The sequence below is a fragment of the Ovis canadensis genome, chromosome 18 (assembly GCF_042477335.2).
Source record: "Ovis canadensis isolate MfBH-ARS-UI-01 breed Bighorn chromosome 18, ARS-UI_OviCan_v2, whole genome shotgun sequence".
NCBI lineage: Eukaryota > Metazoa > Chordata > Mammalia > Artiodactyla > Bovidae > Ovis > Ovis canadensis.
Window position 1 is genome coordinate 57,842,589 of NC_091262.1, and position 20,515 is coordinate 57,863,103.

General features: G+C 45.9%; 1 protein-coding gene across 6 annotated transcripts in view; it reads left to right on the plus strand.

Annotated features, from left to right (window-relative positions):
- The window catches only part of NPAS3 (neuronal PAS domain protein 3), a 962,475-nt gene extending 951,846 nt beyond the window's left edge, over positions 1-10,629 (plus strand). For 4 of the 6 annotated variants that reach the window (XM_069558689.1, XM_069558690.1, XM_069558692.1 and 1 more), the window contains 3 exons: positions 1,108-1,255; positions 4,777-4,901; positions 6,896-10,629. In XM_069558689.1, the coding sequence (XP_069414790.1) occupies positions 1,108-1,255; positions 4,777-4,901; positions 6,896-8,280 (1,658 nt within the window). In that variant the 3' untranslated portion in view covers positions 8,281-10,629. The remainder of the gene's footprint in view (positions 1-1,107; positions 1,256-4,776; positions 4,902-6,895) is intronic. The other 2 variants (XM_069558691.1, XM_069558694.1) reach the window with 1 other exon arrangement.
- Positions 10,630-20,515: the final 9,886 nt, after the last annotated feature.

Below are 20,515 nucleotides of genomic sequence, written 5' to 3' on the forward strand. Positions count from 1 at the left end.
AGCAGTTAGAGGTTTTTCATTTTAGCAGACGGAGACAAGGACATGCCAAAAGTGGGCAGCGTGGACGAGTGCACACTGCCCTCTAGTGGCCAGCCAGCTGGCGCGCTGTTGGGGGGAGTGCAGTCACTGAGATTCCTGTCCAAGCGATAACAGCAGGTTGTGCACGTTCCCGGCATCCTTTTAAACCCTTCCCATGCATAGCACTTTATTCCAGGGGCTGATTTACTGCACTTTCCCCCCTTTTACTAGCTCAGGAGTACCCAGATACAAATCAAATCCATTTCAACTTGGCAAGATTTTGGTTAAAGTATCACTTTTAACATCTGCATTTTAAAGCTCTCTTTCCGTGGGTATTTAATGGCACCGTTTCACATTACTGATTGTTTTTACTTGTTCCTTCATTTGGGGCCATATTTCAGAGTCCATGCGGAGCTGTCATTCTGTTTAGCTCTAGCCAAGTCAACTCTGTGCCTCCCTTAGGCCAGCCTTTCCCTCTGACTTGGTAAGGGAATGTATTTTGTTCCAACGTTCAGCAAATTCTCCCCAGAATCTCCCAACTGACCCATGGAGATTTAGTTCATGCTATAAATTCTGTTCAACAGGATCTAAAGGCACCGATGTATAAGGACACAGGTTGGGATGGCTCGCACTGAGGTGAAATGATCAAAGACAGAGGGGGAAAGCATCTTCGGAACCATTCAGATATCCAGAATCACAGAGGGGGCTGCCTCGAAGCCATGAATAAATCACATCCAGATTTGCCTGTGGCCCCATCTGACGTCAAACCCTCCCTTGACAACATCCACGCCGCATTAAGCGTTCTGTGAGCCAGCAAGATCTGCAGTCCTGTTATCCTTTCTTTCACACCATGACTGCCCCAAATGGAATCACATCTTGCTACAAACATAGTAACCCTAGCTCCAGAGCTGCCGCTCCACTGAATTGGTGATTTTATTTGTCCTACTAATGGCATTCTACATTAGGCATACAGAGGGGCACCCCGACTCAGTGCGGGACCTCCTCTTTCTAAGCTTCAGATTTTGCAGAGATGATGATCATTTCATCCCAGTCTTAACATGCAATGCCTTGTTTTGTTTTTTTCACTAGTGCTGAATAAGGGCCAGTGTGTGACCAAGTACTACCGCTGGATGCAGAAGAATGGAGGCTACATTTGGATCCAGTCTAGTGCCACCATAGCTATTAACGCCAAGAACGCAAATGAGAAGAACATCATCTGGGTGAACTATCTTCTGAGGTATATTTCCAAATTCTGTCTCATTCCTGTCTCAGTTATAAAACATAAAGCCCGATGGTTAATAGCTGACATGTTGTATTATCTTTTGACAGTATCTGGTGTGGAACTGTATGGAAATTCTGCTTTTCTTTCCACAAGAGTCACAGAAATGCGAAAGGATCAAAGCTATGTCAGTAGGGACTTCCAGGGCAGACCTGGGAACTGTTCAACAGTTCTTGGTCAGCCAACATTTGGGCGGCTTTGCAGAAGTTGCTTTGGTTTCCCCACAATCATTCGGGCCAGATAAAGAACAGAGATTTTGCCTCCAGTGGAAACATTCAAAAAGCATCTCCTTCTCCCCGACACACTCCCATACTCATGCACTCCAACCCCTGCAAAAATGGTGTGAAAGGGTATGAGGAAGAAATGGCAGAGTTCATTATATTCCTCCTGTATCCCATCCCTTTGAAGCCCTGAGCATATTACAGAGTTAGATTCCTCAAGCACTCAAGTTTAGGTAAGTGAAGGGAGTCACTTCACCAGAATCAAGACAGTTTCAATATACAAATGAAGGAGTCCTCTTTTGCCTGCTGTGTGATCTCAGGCAAGTGTGACTGCTACTTGAATGCATCCTCAAATTTATACCCATTAATGCAGCCAAGCTCAACAGCTTCCTGAATTCCAGTGTGCAACACCATTCCTCTCTCTTCCTCAAATGCTTGCTGCCTATGCATTCAGATGAGCACCATGGTAACCAAGACGAAGAGCCTGGGTGGTCTGCATCTGGGGACAAGCTGTCTGAGATCTTCTCCACCAATCCTGCTAGGAAATTCTCCAACTGCCCAGCCTGGCTCCCTCCCACCACCGTCATTCCAGTCTTTGGTTTCTCTTGGCCTAAAGCCACCAAGCGGGGCCCACACGTGGCCTTAGGAGGTGAACTGCCAGTAGGTCTTCTGAATGGAAGTTGTTGCCCTTTGGCTGATAATCTCAACAGGGAGTACCCGAATCCTGTTTTCCTTTGAGACTGAGCAGCTGACAGCCGTGGCTCAGCAGCACGCTGACCCTTCGGTGTGTTCGCCTCCATTGGTGACTTGAAGGCATGAATGTGCTTGCTCCCAACAGCATATCAATCAGACACTAATGACTATTGTTCTAGAGAGGGCTTTAATGTGTACCACGTAGAAGAGTCTTCATTCATCTACTTTCTCTTTCCTTTTTTTGACCTCTTCTACTCTACATTGTCTCTCTAAAGGTAAAAGTATGAGTATTTAATGGGGCTTTCTCCAAAGCCTACTTTCCATGCAAACAATGCTCTGTGATACACCGAAGATGGGTTCTGCTTTCAGGGAATTCTTTTACTTAGAGGTTTATGGAATAGTCACTCTAGGCAATGCAGAAGGTTATAAAAACTCACATGCCAAAGAGAAAACAGAACAAGGTATTGCGGCATTGATGTTCATTGGCTAGGCAAAAATGGTGTTGTGACAGGGAGATCCATTATTCTTAAAACTTAGATGTTAGTGGGACTTCCCTGGTCCATGCTGCAACTAAAGATCCTGGGTGCCACAACTAAGAACGAGTACAGCCAAACAAATAAATATTAAAAACATTAGACATTAGTAAGAGGGACACAGAAGTCTGAAAGATGGCTGTCCCCCAGCAGCTGGAACCTCAGGAGCTAAACTCATCCCATGGTTGTTCACCTGATTCAAGGAGATTTCTTCCCATGTGGATCTTATGGCCTCATCAGCCTCATGACTTCCTACTCTGTCCCCAAACAGAGGGAGAGGGGAGGGTTAGGAAGAGGTCAGTCTGTGCTACTCTGGAGCAACACTCTCGGTCCAGATGAGGATCACACGGTACATGAGCATTGGTTGCTCCTGTTCCACCCAGTTCCATCTGGAGAGGAAGGAAGCAATTTGGGTATCAAAGACCAGCCTCCTGGCTCAAAAAGCCTGAAGACTCCCTGAAGGCTCCCCGTGGGTTCACTACTAGAAGACTGTCCATCAGAGGACAGTAACTTGTGAAATCTTCATGGCAGCTGGACCACAGGAGGCTGAAAAAGATGAGCTCCAGCAAGAGGGAGGACCCCTAAGTCAGCCACCCACCAGGATCACTTCCTCACCTGGAGGTCTACAAAGACAGGCCTTGGCCAGACGGCAACTACTAAAATTGGTTTTTCCCTCCCATCTTCTTATCCTTTGCTCCTCCCCAAGCAGTATTTTCCTGCTCCCTCTCCTAGCCAGAGCCCCTCACTGCTGGGCCCCCTCTAGGCTTGCAGTTCCCTGTTCTGAAATTACTTCAGTCATTTCCTCCAGTCTTCTTCCTATGCCCTTACAACATGTGGTAGAATCACAGAGACTGCGTAAGGGTTAAGGCCACCTTCCCACCTTCGGCTCAGCTAGAGAAGGCTCTGCTGCTGACGCTAATTCACACTAAGGAGTAAATGCTAAATGCCCGATCATTTATCTTAGAGAATTAATGCCACCCCCCTCCCCACCCAGGGGATATTGGTGATTGTAGAGCAGTTACTGAAACAGTGCTTCTTTGATACAGGAATTTCACTAGAAATGAGCTAGGGAGCCAGTAATCATCAATGGTAGGTGTCTGGCTGGCCGGCCATGATATCAACAGGAGGACAGAAGAGGGCATTTTCCATTTGGAGGAAAGAGGATTTCCTTGAACCTTCAGATTATGGTAGCCTATCCTGCTTGGGTGCTGGGTTGGCTTTGGAGTGGCATTTCGTGAAGATCGCTAGCTCAGACTGACCAAACACACTCCCTTTTCCAGGAGAGGCATTCTTCTGAATTAACAATGGAACAAAAATTAAGCACTTTTGTGCAGATGGGGTTAGATCTATTCTGCTAGGGCCTCTCTCACACTGGGACTCTCCCCACTGCAATCAGATTTCAGCTAACAAGCCACAGGTGTACACCACATGAGCAGATGAAAATGTGATTGTAATGGGTGTGTTGACAGTTCAGTAGCCATAATCCATGCAGCCCAAGGCGCACCTGTGCATCTGTCAGAGCGTTAGGCGCTGGGGGCTCTGCCCCCCACTACCCCCGCCACCACCCTGCCACACACACATAGCCTCAGAGCCATCTGAACAGCTGAGGAGCTCCATCAAGAAGCCAACACAAGGGTACTAAAACGATGGCCTCATTAGGAGCCCAGGAGGCAGGGGGATGAACAGTTGAGGGTACTTTGCGCATCCTCTGTTTCCCCAGGTGTGAGACGGGGTGGAATGTTAAGCAGCACAGTTCCCTGGCCCTCAGTGGTATCTGATTATTTAAAAGCTTTTCAGGGGCTTTCATGTAGCATTTGGGTATTCAATCGCTGTAGCAAGTGCACCTGTACCCCCATGCAATCCAAGCTGCTATAGAAGTCCCGTGATGAGCTGAGAAATGATTTCATGGTGAGTCTTCCCAACTCTCTGAGCTCCCCAAAGTTTGGGGCACGGAAGTGGAAAAAGGATGGTCAAAAGCAAGCCATCCCCAGTGGGTGTGTGCACTCCTGATGAACGCTTCCCTCCCCTACAGCAACCCGGAGTACAAGGACACTCCAATGGACATCGCACAGCTCCCCCACCTGCCGGAGAAAACTTCGGAGTCCTCGGAGACCTCCGACTCTGAGTCAGACTCTAAAGACACCTCAGGTATTACAGGTATTACAACTTCTCCATGTTCTGCGATTAAGGCTTGCCTTTCCAAACATGAGGGGTGGGCAACGGCCAGAGGGCCATCATCGGAATGAAACAACTGGTCAAATTTTATATAGAGAAGTCAGTCATATCAAGGTATTACTGAGCCTTTCTCAACACACATATGTATATATACTTATATACCACTACATACATATGCACACATTATATATGTATGTGCATATATATAAAGCACCCACCTTTATGTATGTGGTATTATATACATATATACACGAATACTGGCTTCCCTGGTGGCTCAGATGGTAAAGAATCTGCCTGCAATGCGAGAGACCTCGGTTTGATCCCTGGGTTGGGAAGATCCCCCAGAGAAAGCAACCCACCCTAGTATTCTGGCCTGGAGAATTCCTAGACAAAGCAGCCTGGTGGGCTATAGTCCACTGGATTCCAAAGAGTTGGACAGGAATGAGTGACTAACACACACATACATGTATATAAATATGTAAAACTATATACATATATGCATGTTGTTATATATTAATACACATAGGTATATTATGGTGTATATATATATATATACACACACACACAAATATACAGAGACTGACTGATTTAGCCATCATTTAATGTCAGCCCTCCATACAGAAGAAGCCCTGCCCTAACCCCATAGCGAACTCCACCCTCTTTACCAGAGCAGACAGCAGGGCTATCTTTGTTGCTCCAAGACAGACTGTGACTTTCAGCCCCAAATATTCACATGCTCACCAAGCTGGAATGGAACTCCTAAAGTGGGATACTCAATGGCATCAGTAACTGACTCTTTCTGCGTGCTGGACTGTTAGCCATTTTCTGAATCTATGCTGAATAAATCCACGCTTTCCCTTTCCTAGTTATTTTGGGAAGCAGACTGAATAGTTCTTTGGAACACAGAAAAGTTAACATAAAAATTTACTTTTCCTCCAATCCCCAGTCCCCTCTACAGGGAGCACATAACTCAGAGAATTTACAACTGCAAAAATTCCTTCTAATCCAGCCTTTTCTGCTAAATAAAGGAAAGCCAGAGTAAGTGACGTGATTTGCCCAAGCGTTCCAGTCCAGGCTACCATCCAAAAGCATGTAGCAGAGCCATGAAATCAGCATCATCCCTAAATGTTTTGAGGTTATATTACTAAGAAAACCTATCCTCCCCTGAAGTGTGGCAGATGACTAGGGCTCCCCCACCACAAGCCCCATCCATTGGGAACCTGCTCCTGTGAACACATATCCCTCTACTCCAGACAGCCCCAGGGAAGCAGGAGGAGGTGAGGAGGCTCTTGATAAGTTTTCTGCATTCATTTGAGGGTATTCACTAGGACAGAGTTCCAGAACAGACAATCTCTGCTCCTTACTTATACAGTATATAGCAGTGAACCAAAAAGACAAAAATTCCCCTGCCCTGTGGAGTTTGTATTCCAGCTGGGGGGAAAGACAGAATAAAAATAAAACACACAAACAAATCAGATGACATTCAGTGCTCTGAAGAATAACAACTCTAGGAACAGACTATGGTTTTCGATAAGGAGCAAATATTTGTCAGTAGAAAACGCACACCTCTTTGGGAGGTCACCTTGCAAATCATTTTCCTGTGCCACTGACACCTTATTCCAGGTTATTCACGCTGATTCCCTGCGCATTTTTGCAGAACTTCTCAAACGTTAAGGTGCTAATAATCACCTGTGGATCCTGTTCAAATGAAGGATCCCATTCAGTAGGTCTGGGTGGACGCCTAGGATTCTGCATTTGGAGCAAGCCTCCAGGTGATGGGGCTCGTGCTCTGGGCCCCCATAACCTCGGTCCTCAAGAGAGAGAAAGCCAAGGCTTTAAGTTTCCAAAGTGGTGGAGAGAGCAGCAGCTCAGGATGGGACAAGACACCCAGCCCTCCCCTCCCCTCCCCCGCCCCCGCAGGTGAGAGGTCGCGTTGTGCTGCTAACCTGACATCTCCTGTGTCTCCCCCCACACAGAGGACAACGAGAACTCCAAGTCCGACGAGAAGGGGAACCAGTCGGAGAACAGCGAAGACCCGGAGCCCGACCGCAAGAAGTCAGGCAACACGTGCGACAACGACATGCACTGCAATGACGACGGCCACAGCTCCAGCAACCCGGACAGCCGCGACAGCGACGACAGCTTCGAGCATTCGGACTTTGAGAACCCCAAGGCGGCCGAGGACGGCGGCGGGGGCGGCTTCGGCGCGCTGGGCCGGATGCAGATCAAGGTGGAGCGCGGCTACGTGGAGAGCGAGTCGGACCTGCGGCTGCAGGACTGCGAGTCTCTGTCTTCGGACAGCGCCAAGGACTCGGACAGCGCGGGTGAGGCGGGCGCGCAGGCCTCCAGCAAGCACCAGAAGCGCAAGAAGCGGCGGAAACGGCAGAAGGGCGGCAGCGCCAGCCGCCGGCGCCTGTCCAGCGCGTCGAGCCCGGGCGGACTGGACGCCGGCCTGGTGGAGCCCCCGCGGCTGCTGTCGTCCCCCAACAGTGCCTCGGTGCTCAAAATCAAGACCGAGATCTCGGAACCCATCAACTTTGACAACGACAGCAGCATCTGGAATTACCCGCCCAACCGGGAGATCTCCCGGAACGAGTCGCCCTACAGCATGACCAAGCCCCCCAGCTCCGAGCACTTCCCGTCCCCGCCGGGCGGCGGCGCGGGCGCCGGGGGGCTGCACGTGGCCATCCCGGACTCGGTCCTCACCCCGCCCGGCGCCGACGGCACCTCATCCTCCGCCACCGCCACCGCCCGCAAGACTCAGTTCGGCACGTCGGCCCCCGCGGCCTTGGCCCCCGTCGCCTCCGACCCGCTGTCGCCCCCGCTGTCGGCGTCCCCGCGGGACAAGCACCCCGGGGGCGGGAGCGGGAACGGGAACGGCGGGGGTGGTCCGGGCGCGGCCAACTCCTTGCTGTACACCGGGGACCTGGAGGCTCTGCAGAGGTTGCAGGCGGGCAACGTCGTGCTGCCGCTGGTGCACAGGGTGACCGGGACCCTGGCGGCCACCAGCACGGCCGCGCAGAGGGTCTACACCACGGGCACCATCCGCTACGCCCCCGCCGAGGTGACCCTGGCCATGCAAGGCAACCTGCTGCCCAACGCGCACGCTGTTAACTTCGTGGACGTTAACAGCCCGGGCTTCGGCCTCGACCCCAAGACGCCCATGGAGATGCTCTACCACCACGTGCATCGGCTCAACATGTCGGGACCGTTCGGCGGCGCGGTGAGCGCGGCCGGCCTGACGCAGATGCCGGCCGGCAACGTGTTCACCACGGCGGAGGGACTCTTCTCCACGCTGCCCTTCCCGGTCTACAGCAACGGCATCCACGCGGCACAGACTCTGGAGCGCAAGGAGGACTGAGCGGCGCCCCCTGGCGGCCTGGCGGGGGGCTCCGCCCGCCCCCGGAGGCATCGTCGGCGTTTTCGTTTAGACCTTTGATTCTAGCACTTTGAATTCGAGCAGGTCAGCATCTTCTCTTCGCCACGACGGTCCCCGTTCCACCCCCTTTTCTTTCTTTCACTGGACTCATTCTTTCCTGTAAAGATATTTTTTATTTTTGGGGCCTTCAGAGGGTCAGACGACCGGTTGCCTGCCCTTTTGTCTTCTTCTGAGATGTGTGTTGGGTTGTTTTGCTCTCTTTTGCATCTTTATTGAGATGTCTTTCATGTGTATATGCCTCTGCCATAGAATACTCAGTCTTGTGGTCAAGAGATTTCTCAAGTGACAACCATTGGGTGTTCTTCGTAAAGATCTTGATATGATCAAGATTGAAAGAGACAAGCATAAACAATGTGCCCTGTTTGACTAAGTCAAATGAAATGGGGTGGTGTTTTGTTTCTGTTCCTGATTCCTTTGAAAATAGGGGGATAGCATTTTAGAATTTTATGCAGAATTTAATTCTCTTTTTATGGTTAAGATTTTAAGATTTTCTTACTTGCACATAAAAATAATTTGGGTTCTTAAGTTTAATTTCTGGCCTGTGACTAGAATGTTTAAAAACAAAAAGTTGGACTAAATGTTAATTACTGAAACATTAACTTAATTTCTAAAACCATGGTGCTATCATTTATTAATCTGTAATGTCTTCATACAAAATGCAGCTCCTGGGCTGGGTTTTGGAAAAAACAAACAAAAAGTGTGTTCTGTCCTGGTCTGGAGTCCATTGCTGCAGTCTCCTTGGTTAGTTAAGACAAAGCCCTCATTAACGTTTGCTGCAGGACTTAAAATTTACCTCCCAACTAACAAACATAGCCTCACATTAAATTTAATGGGTCAGGAAAGCCCTTTTTAAAAGGGTTTTTGGAAAACTCAATCAAACTGACTTGAGGAGCAGTTTAGGTACATTCTGCCTTTTGTTGAGCTTTTTTTTCTTTCCTTTTCTCAGTCTAACTGAGGCTAATTTTTACAACTTCAATAACACTTCAGAGTAAAAGAAGGAAAAAATATTTAACATGGTTTGGTTTTTTTTTTTTTTCATTTCTTGCTTAAAAAAAAAGGAAGGTTGTATTTGTATTTTGGGGGACTGATTTGATGGATTTTTTTTTTCCCCTTTGGTTCTTTGATATCTAGGTTGGAACCAGTAAGGTTGAAAACTAATGAATGGGTTAAAATAAGCTTCAAACAGATAACTGCAACTGAAAACTGCACATTAAGTTAAAAAAAAAAAAAAGAAAAAAAAGAAAAAGGAAAAAAATATCCTATTTTGTCTTCGTTGCCAGAAATCAGTGTAGTGTCAAACACTCCAAATGACTGTCAAGTATTAATTCTTCTTCCACTCCATTTTTGGCAGCTGTTTGTTAAGGCATCTAATAACAGATGTGAGAACTGTAATGTGTGCGCTGTGTACGTGTCCTTGGCCGTCAGTCCCTTGCAGTTTCCATGTGTGTTTCTATATGCAGTATATACTAAGCTAATGTAGTTGTTTTGTCCTTTGTCTTCTCTGTGCTCTATCTCTAGTCTGGAGTGGTACAGTCCCATTCCTGCAGTCCTAGTGAATCAGTGATTCTTGGGGGTTAGTGACTTTTGTGTGGTGGCCTTCCTCTGTAACGTCACCCTATGCTGCTTCCACTGCCTGTGACTCTTCCGTTTCACTTAAGATTCCCGCTGTTGCTTTACTGGTGTATATCCTCCTGACCTCTCCCCTTTCTTTCCCTCTCTCTCGCCTCCCCTCTTCCTGCCTCGTCTCCCCACCACCCCAACTTCTCCCAAATCTTTTTCATTCTCAGAGATAAAAAGACTCTTAACTAGCTCAAGGTTAATGGAGCCATTTTTTCCCACAACGGAATTCTGGGTACGACTCTTTCTTCTGCAGTGCCACGCAACGCACTGAAGAATAATGCTCAGATGTATGAAATAAATTGATGCCATATAGCCTCAGTTGTTAACATTCCCAGAGTCCCTTGTGCTCTACCTATAAGCAGTGGGTGCTTTTCTTTGGTTTCTTTCCAGGTTGGCTGATGGAGCAATATATAAAGCAATTTACCAGTGAGACAGAAAATTATTTCAAAGGTCAACCAACATTTTTTAAAAACAAAAGGGGAGGGGGGGGATGGACTATAGAACTGTCATATATATTTGTTTATGTGTGCAATGCTAATAGAGTAACTCGGCTGTCCTTTGAATATCACTGTGTTGCGTGGATTCGTCCTGGCCCTCTGATTCCATGAGTTGGGCCCAAACCACTGTGGAATAGTAACAAAAAAAAAGAAATTTAATGCCACAAAATTTAATAGCGAGTGCTTACTTGAAGGATCTGAGTAGTTTTAGAAGGTGAAGAAGGCCAATCATGAAATTTAAAGATTAATTTTGGAAGCTCTACTCTAGCTATCGAACAATCAAAGGAACGCACCTATCAGCTACAAAGAACAGCTAGACAGCTGTTGGTTTTTTTTTTCTTTCTTTTATAAATGTTTCTGTGTTGTGTCAGAATGATTTCTGGTGATTTAAACTAACAGATAATCACAGCTGCTGTCTAAATCCATAGTGTTAAAATTACAAAATGAAAAAAAAAAAAAAAAAAACTTCATTACCTGTGAGACTGTGTCTGTGTTTTTAACTATTTCTTGTACAAATATATGAAAACTTTTATGAGGAGACTGGTGCCAAGTAGCTGAATAATGGGGAAAGGGATATTCTGTTCGTAAAAATCTTAGCAGTGTTACCAACTCTACAATATATATATAAAAAAATTAAAACGTTACAAAGCGACAGCTATGGTACATTTGTTTTGTGTGAAGCTAACCCGGACCTAACTTCCTGAGTGCCTGGCTTATTTTGAAACATTTTTTTTCATTGACCATTGATAATGCTGCAAATCAGAAATGTACATACTTCATTTACAACAGGGTTCTTTTTATACTTTTGTAGATTCTCATACATGTCACATACATGGTTGTCTTTATGTAACTTAATTTTTCATCCGCAGGTGCCATTTTCATAATAAACTTCTCTTGGATTTGTTACTATCTGGCATCATTTCTTTTACATGTAACCATCCTAACTAATGAATGCTGGTAGTATTTGTTTAAGCAGGTACCTTGGTCATTATTCTTGATTAAAAAAAAAAAAAAGAAAAAAAATTTAAAGCATCCATATTTTTGCTAGTTTTGGACAAAATGCATAGCTTGTGTACCAATGAGGCTGACAAGGCACAGATTAAGATGCTAATCCAAATACTACACCAAACGTGCAACCATCCTAAATTTTCAGCTACCCAAACTCATTGTCATATGAGCATTGCTATGCACATTATCAAAGCTGAACAACAGGCCTGCAACATTAACCACTATGGGAAGTGTGCATTTTTTTCTTGATTAATGCAGAGTAAGTGGTGACAGTTTTCATACATTAATCATTCAAAATGCACTCGGTATTTTCATTTATTACAAGCTGTAATGTATAACCAACTGTTCCATTGCTTATAGCTTCTCTTTATACTAAATATGTATTTTCTTTCTCCAGACAAGCCAAGTCAGTCATGATTGTGCTGTGTTATTGGGTAGGTCAGCACCCAGCCTGTCCCGCTTTGAGGCAGGTCAGCTGGCTAACTCCAAAAAATACACAAAGGGAAAAAACTTCAGCTGTTACCTAAAAATTAAGGATGCAGGTGGGTCACCTGTTAAGTCTGTGCACTCCAGAAAATGAAGACATGGATGGGTTGAGCGGAAAGAAAAGGTAAATACTTTGTCCAAAATCTCCCAACTATTATAAATATCAGGTCCTACTTTGAGTCTCCAGTGACATTTGCCAATTCAAGGGCACTTTTGGTTAATGGAGAATTGCGTCAGACTGGTGGATATGGTAATGTGGTTATGGTTGTGGGTCTCTAGATCTCTTCAGTAGGCCCTTTCTGGATCCCTGGAAATAAGTACTTAGAAATAGGAAGACAGTGACTGAGAGTACAGAACTGGGTTCTCTCAATTACTTTGCCAAAATGTATCTTTCCCTTTTGCTCTTGAGAGTCAGAATTTAGTAGAGCAAGATTGAGAAGCAAACAAACGGATGCAGCTGGAAACACAATCCTGAACAGACAGTGAGTGTTGAAGCCAGCTTATCCAAGGCACTCTCTCTCAAGATGTGGACGGAGCTGGCACTTAGCTGTGAGTTGTGACTTCCAGAGCTTTGCATGGGGAGGGTTTACCAAGGCAGAGGGCTGACTCTCTGTTGGCCCAGTAATGAAGCTGGTTGGCTATAACCCTTTAATTCTGAACACTCCTTCAGCCCTGAGATCTGGAGCTAGCAGCAGTTGGGAGTTGAAAAGGGGAAGTCAGACTAGTGATGGGTGAATTGAAACCCTCACAATATTTGGAGCTTCTGCAATAGAAATGGTAGAAATCCTGGATTCTTACAAGCTCAAGCATCCTTAGTATCAAGTTTCCTGTCCTTTATTTATACCCACCCATGCTAAAAGTCTGTCACAATGAAATAAAGAACATTTCTTAGCCAAAAAAAAGAGGAAGTGAGCTCTGGGCACAGACCCCTGACAATGAGGCAGCCCTGCCTGCCACTTCCCCAGCCAAGCGGCTGCCAGCCGAATGGGAGCTCTGAGCTCCCCAGAAGCTCCCCCAGGAACGCTTCCCTCACTGGGCTGGCAGCAAGCCACTTTGTCAAGGCTTCAGTGTGCAAGTAATGGACAGAGCAGGGATCTAAGGCCAGCTCTCTGTATCTCTTCTTCCCAACTGATACCACTACTTATTTACTTGACAATGAGGAACAAGAACAACATAGAGTAGCAAGCAGGACAAGAGGGAAGACATGCATTCAGTTGAGCATAAAGAAACTGGTCTTAGGGGACTTCTTTGGTGGTCCAGTGGCCAAGACTGCATACTCCCAATGCAAGGGGCCCAGGTTCAATCCCCTGCTCAAGGAACTAGATTCCAGGGGCCAAAACTAATAGTCCCCAGGCCACAAATAAAGATCCTGAATGTGGCAACTAAGACTCAGTGTAGTCAAATAAATTTAAAAAAAAAAAAAGATCTAGTTAGTCCTTTTGGACTATAACTCTTACCCATCTTTGCGTACTCGTGCTTATTTAACTTACATGCAGAGCACATCATGAGAAACGCTGGGCTGGAAGAAGCACAAGCTGGAATCAAGCTTGCTGGGAGAAATATCAATAACCTCAGATATGCAGATGACACCACCCTTAAGGCAGAAAGTGAAGAGGAACTGAAAAGCCTCTTGAAGAAAGTGAAAGTGGAGAGTGAAAAGGTTGGCTTAAAGCTCAACATTCAGAAAACGAAGATCATGGCATCTGGTCCCATCGCTTCATGGGAAATAGATGGGGAAACAGCGGAAATAGTGTCAGACTTTATTTTTGGGAGCTCCAAAATCACTGCAGATGGTGACTGCAGCCATGAAATTAAAAGATGCTTACTACTTGGAAGTAAAGTAATGACCAACCTAGATAGCATATTCAAAAGCAGAGACATTACTTTGCCAACAAAGGTCCATCTAGTCAAGGCTATGGTTTTTCCTGCGGTCATGTATGGATGTGAGAGTTGGACTGTGAAGAAAGCTGAGCACCAAAGAATTGATGCATTTGAACTGTGGTGTTGGAGAAGACTCTTGAGAGTCCCTTGGACTGCAAGGAGATCCAACCAATCCATTCTGAAGGAGATCAACCCTGGGATTTCTTTGGAAGAAATGATGCTAAAGCTGAAACTGCAGTACTTTGGCCACCTCATGTGAAGAGTTGACTCATTGGAAAAGACTGATGCTGGGAGGGATTGGGGGCAGGAGGAGAAGGGGACAACAGAGATGAGATGGCTGGATGGCATCACTGACTCGATGGACATGAGTCTGAGTGAACTCCGGGAGTTGGTGATGGATAGGGAGCCTGACGTGCTGCAATTCATGGGTCGCAAAGAGCCAGACACGACTGAGTGACTGAACTGAACTGATACAAACATATTTATGTTAACCATATTTAAAACAATTTGAAACCACATTGGCCTATGCATTGCATTGAATGTAAGAGATCATGTATATTTTCAAGCCCAGAAGAGAGTCTGTTTAAGCCAAGAAGATTGTTATCCAGGTTCAAAAATTAGGAAGAGTGAAGGACTTGGGAGAGAAGGAAGAATAGCTTTGCTAATGTTTCATATCATGTAATGAAAAAAAGCAAATCTTGTTCATGAGCATGATTCCCAAAGAATGATGACAACTAGCAGGCTTAAGAAACAATTCTAGGATGCTAAGGTAAGTTAACACCCTTAGATGCTTCCGCTTTTCTGTATCTCCTAGGAAACCATTGTAAAGAATGGGCTGACCTGGTAGATTCACCACAGACACAAATCATGGCTTGTTCATTTTCATGTATCCTCCACAGCCTAGCTCAATGATTTATGAATAGTCTTGGCTCGGTGAAGATCTACTGAACACTGATGGATGAAGACACATTGAAAAATAAGGATGAAACATGACTTGTCAAGAGACAGAGATTCTGTGAGAAATGTCCATGTGGTTTGGCAGGATGGCTTTGAGTTTCCACCAAGAAAGGAATGGCGAAACGGATAAGGCAGTGAGTTCATTCATCCCTGCCTTCTTGGGTAGTCCATGGTTGGAGGATGTGTGTGCATCCACAATACTACTTAATCTGTATTCAAGAGTAAGTCAGGTACCACGAAGAAAGAAAGGAGGAAGAGGAAAGAGCCCATGCAGTTAATAACTGACTTAGTAAACTCTGACATCACAGCCCGTGGACAGCTAGACCAGCGGATCTTAGATTCACCAGAAGGTATCCCTTAATAGGGTACCCTCACAGATGAGCAGTGAGCTATCTAAACTCAGTCATCATCCAGAGACTCTTAGCAACCGAGACAAACTCTCTCGTGTAGAAATCACACCTCCCTAATTCTAGTGGTGAGGGTCCCTCCGGCCTTATGGATTAACATACTTGGAAGGTGTTGAACTGAAACCTTCCCTCTGGAGTTACACAGACTAAATCTCAACCCTCTACCATCTGAGTGGTTTCCAAATAGGTGAAGATGGATGTCAGAGTTTCAGTAAATCTCTAGGGTAACTGTCACCGGTTCTTTTCACGGCTCCTCCAGCTCACCCTCATCTGGGTGCACCAGGATCTGTCAGGGCCCCCATACTGGTTTCCTAGGGCCAGCTTATGGCCACCAACTGGGTGCTGGCTCCAAACACCAGTAATTTATTCTCTCCCAATTCTGAAGACCTGAAGTCTGAATTCAAGGTGTCACGCAGCTTGATTCCTTCTGAAGGGCTCTGATGGAGAATCTGCTCCTTGCTTCTCTCCTACTTTCTGCTGGGGACCAGCCCTCCTGCACATTCCATGACACACCACTCTGATCTCTGCCTCCCAATCACTGGGTCATCATCTCCCTGTCATTGCATCTTCATATGGAGTTCTCTCCACCAGGTCCGTCTCTCCTTTCCCAATAAGGACACCAGTCATATTGGATTAGAGCCCACCCTGCACCCACAGGACCTCATCTTAATTAATTGCACCTGCAATGACCCTACCCTGAGAAGGAAATGGCATTAAGGCCACATGCTGAGGTGCAAGGGGTTAGACATCAAGTCTTTGGAGGACGCTATTCAACCCATAACAGCCCCCTTTAAAACATGGTACCCTGGGTCAATCACAGGGCTCCAGATGTTGTTTGGTGCCTGCCTGGGCTACAAGTCCTATTACAGCTCCTGCTCAGGACTCTGAGCTTTTAATGAAAACAGACTGAACCTAAAGTCACTTCTTAGCAGCCAAACCAAATTGCTATTTCATCTTGAGCCTCTAGTCAACCAGAACACCTTGGTCTTTTCACAAAGCTTTGATAAGGTAGGTCTCCACCTCCAATATGTATATAGCTCTCATGTAATGCTAGCATGTTCTTAGGGGAAAAGCAGTTTAAGGAAAGAAGTTCCCTCATTCCTGAGGCATGGAAGGTGAGCAAGGCTCTGTCCCTGTGAAAACATTGCTTATTTTCATTATCCTCTATGTACTCTGCAAGACATCTTCACCCAGCCCCGCTAGAGAGGAGCGACCTGGCCCCAACCTTTGTGAACTCTGAAAGTGAAAGCGTTAGTCATTCATGTCCAACTCTTTTGCCACCCCATGAACTGTAGCCTGCCAGGCTCCTCTGTCCATGGGATTCTCCAAGCAAGAATACTAGAGTGGGTAGCTATTCCTTTCTCCAGGGGATCTGAACCCTGGGATAGAAGCACATAATGCATCCGTAACAAATCCCCAGTGGGTTACTCTCTTGTGAATAAACTGAGGCAGGGAAAAAACAACCAAGAGAAGGAAATGGAAAGAATTAAAGAAACTACCCCGCCAGCCATGTCACAGGAGCACAACTGGGGCAAGATGCCAAGATCGCTGATATGTACGTGTAAAATCATCCACTCGAAAGTCGAATATAAATCATGAGGCCAAACTCATCAACTTTCTGAAAATGGGTAGACCTCCTTTTGGACCTCCTTTCATGGACCAAAATCAAAGTGATTAGTGTAAGATTGTCTTGTACTTTCCTGGGGACAAAGCACAGTTGTTTTCGTCCTGTTCATTTCTCCACTGACAGCCACGAGATACACCAACAGGAGTGACCCAGATAGTTCCTCTGTTGAAAATTTTCTGGGATAAAATTAATTTGTTTTAAAAATAATATATGCAAATCTCTAAAGCCACTTTAAGGGGGGAAAAAAAAGGAGTAGAGGGCAAGGAGGTGGCTCTTCCTTGTACTGAAAGAGTTCTTAGATTTATAGCGGAAGTGTCAGAAACAGGATGCAATGTTCCTGTGAATCCCCTACCTCCCCCCAAACAAAACCATTATACCCTTGATGAATTATTGACTTTAGAGTTTTATCTGTGCCATGAATAATCACAAACTTGGGAGTCTCAGGGCACAGTTCATAAACAAATAATTATATCACAATGATAATTTTTCAGGAATTACAACATCAATCATGGCCATGTTATTATCAAGTACATTTTCTGGTTGCCTCTATTCATCAAACCCTCCTCCCTCTCCACCCTTCCGCACCACACAAGCAAAACTCATCACCAGATTGCCTCTTATTTACACATCATTCAAAGCAGGACAGAGCAGGCACATGCAAAATGGGCCAACCCAGCGTTTATGAGAGATGAGTTTTCATTAAGAAAGTTCAAATTAAATGCATTGAGAAAGATGGAGGGGGAGAGAATTAATTATTCCGGACTCCCCCAAAGAAGCTCCTTTGAAAAGATCTTATTTGGAAGATAAAAACCAGATGGAAGGTTTATTCCATTTCAGGCAATACTTATACAGAAAAACGGGGGAAAAAAGTCTCTGAAAGCCAAAGAAGTAACAGCCATGCAAGAATGTGCCCCTTTTTAAAATAATGATGATATGTATGCATCAAGCTTGGGCCCTGTTCTATAGCTCCCTTCTTCAGTTGGAACAGGTGAGTGGCAGTGGGGATGGAACTCAGAACAGGTGTAAATCCCTTGCTCAAGTCTCCATTTGAGTCAGGAAACAGAAGTGCTCAGAATGTTCGGGTCTAAACCACTTTCCTAAGACTACTGCAGAAGATTAAAAATTCCAAACACAGTAACCGTTTGTGCTTTTCATAAAGCACCCAGAGTCAAACTGCCTGACTGAGTAATTTAACATCACTTAAGGTCATAGGCCTCTCTCCTGCGATAAGAGGTACATCTCACAATTCAGAAGAAAAATAGCAAAGTGAACCATCTTCAGAGAAGAGCTTGTACAATAGGGTTAAACCCATAGTACAGTGATGCTTATTGGCCTCTGCTTCTAACTGGCAGGCCACACAGACAATGGTATGCAATCCAGAACGACGGAAGGGGAGGACCCCTCGAAAGGAGACCCCAACCATGCACCCGAGACAGTCCAATGAGTGCTCCAGTCACGCCTCACTCTGAGGGCAGCCCTTGGGGACATATGGCCTGCACTTAGATCAGATTCTCCTCTCCTTGGCATCAAAGTGGGTCTAGGGAAAGGCAGGGCTGGTGCCCGAAGCTGCTGCCACTCTGCCCCACCAGCCCCTGGCACCAGGCGACCCACGGGGCAGCTACAGCTTTCGGGTTCCTATTTTATTTCCTTGAAAACCTGGTCTGCCCTCTCTACCGCTCTCATCACAACCTTCCAGTTCCTTGAACGAATGTACCTGGCCTATTACAGGTCACCCTGCCTTAAGGCCAATCTTATTTAATATACAGACTCATTAAAAGAAGGGGCAGTGGGATGGCAAGACGAGATGCTGCCAGTCCATGGCCCAGAAAGCTGATAAATATGCGCTTTGAAGCCCCATTCTCGCCCAGCCTCCCCTTGTCTCCCGGGCAAATCTGTCTCCCTCCTCCTCCCTGGTCCCAACCACAGACGCACTAGCTCTCCTTGCTCCCTAGGCCGGTGCTTGCTCCCTCCCTCCTGCACAGATGACCGGTCCTTCCACTGTTTCTCCTGAGGCTCAATTTGACTTCTGTCGGGGGCCTCCTCCTCTCCCCCTCCTCCCCACCCCCAGGTACTCCACTTGGCATAAGGAAGCCCTCCAAGCCAGCCAATAAATCAAAGGTCCTTGGGGGAAATCTTCCCTTTTGTGAAAGGTGGGGAAAGAACTAACTGTAAATTATTAACATTTTCATATGGGGATCACAACTACATGATCCAAACATCGCACGCACATCAGCCTCTGATGGAAGCTCTGGGACCCTGAGACTTGGGTAAGCCCCACGCATGCTCTCCCTGGAGAGGGGAGCAGGCATTTGGCAAGGAGGGGAAAAACCAGACAGCTCGCAGAAGCCCTAAGTTCATAACCCTGCCAAGGAAGCTGACAGCTGTCTACACTGGCAGAGTCCTCTGGGCACGAGTGGTTTTTGTAGTTCCTGTTGAGTCAGCCAAGTGGCCTCGGTCCCCACACACCTGGGATTCACACACCTCAGCACACACCTCTGCTCTGGACATACACGGGGCTGAAAAAAAGACTCATGAACATTAAAAGGACATTTTCCCCAATATATAAATCTAACTGCTATTTCTTTAATAGCATTTTTAGGATGAAGACACTAGTGATTATTTTTCATTTTTTAACATTGTGAATAAATTAAAAGAAAGCTCAAATTTATTTCTCCAGTATTTACACCTGACTCTCCTACACTGGAATATTTACATAGAGGTTCCCAAGTTAGAGACATTTTTCAGACATTGATTAATCTATAATTCTTTGAAGTAAGAAAGCACTATTATCTCCACTTTACAGATGTGGAAACTAAGACACAGAGGTTAATGACTTGCCCCAGGGTCAAACATCCAGTCAATTGCAAGAGTGGATTTTAAACAGAAGCTCCCCTCTCTGCTCTTAGGCTTAATTCAAGTTTCTTCTTAGCTCACATGCCCTGTTCACATCACAGCTGTCTCCTGCATCTGGCCACCTCTTAAATCTTGCCTTAAGACCCTTAATATGCTTTTTGAAAGACCAGTGCTTTCCTTGCCTACTGTCAGCATTTGCCCTCTCCTATTCACGCCTTTGCTCATAAGTAAGAAATGACAATTCCTTTCTGGAGCATTTTATAAAGGTTTTGCATCACTAAATAATACAATTATTGTCTTAATTTTTCAATAATAAATATAAGCCCTACAGTTGTGTCTAAACCTAGATAGAATCTGTTGTTTTGTTTGATTGCTGGCAGTTGCCCTACAGTTAATTCAGTGAGAATTTACACAAGCCAGGCAGGGAATATAAAGATGAATAAAGCATTACCCTCTGCCCTTAGGTTGTTCACAAAGTAGGGAAGGAGACAAATGTAAAAGTTAATCATGACAACGGCCTGACCACAAGACAAGACAGACATACAGACCGGTGTCAGGGGTGCATTGAGTGATGATGAATCCAGGCTGTGAGGCCGGAGAAGTGTCTCAGGAGGTGGCGACACTTAAAGAAAGTCTTGAAAGATGCGCAGGAGCTAATCATGGGTGCTACAGGAAAAGTGATTCCTGGAAGGTACTGGCCCAACAAGGAGGCAGGAGAGAGTCTGCAAAGATCCTGATAGGCCAGAATCTGGCCACACCCCCACACCACGTGTGCAGAAGCAGCGAGAAGTCAGCCAACAAGGGCATGGAATGAGTTTAAC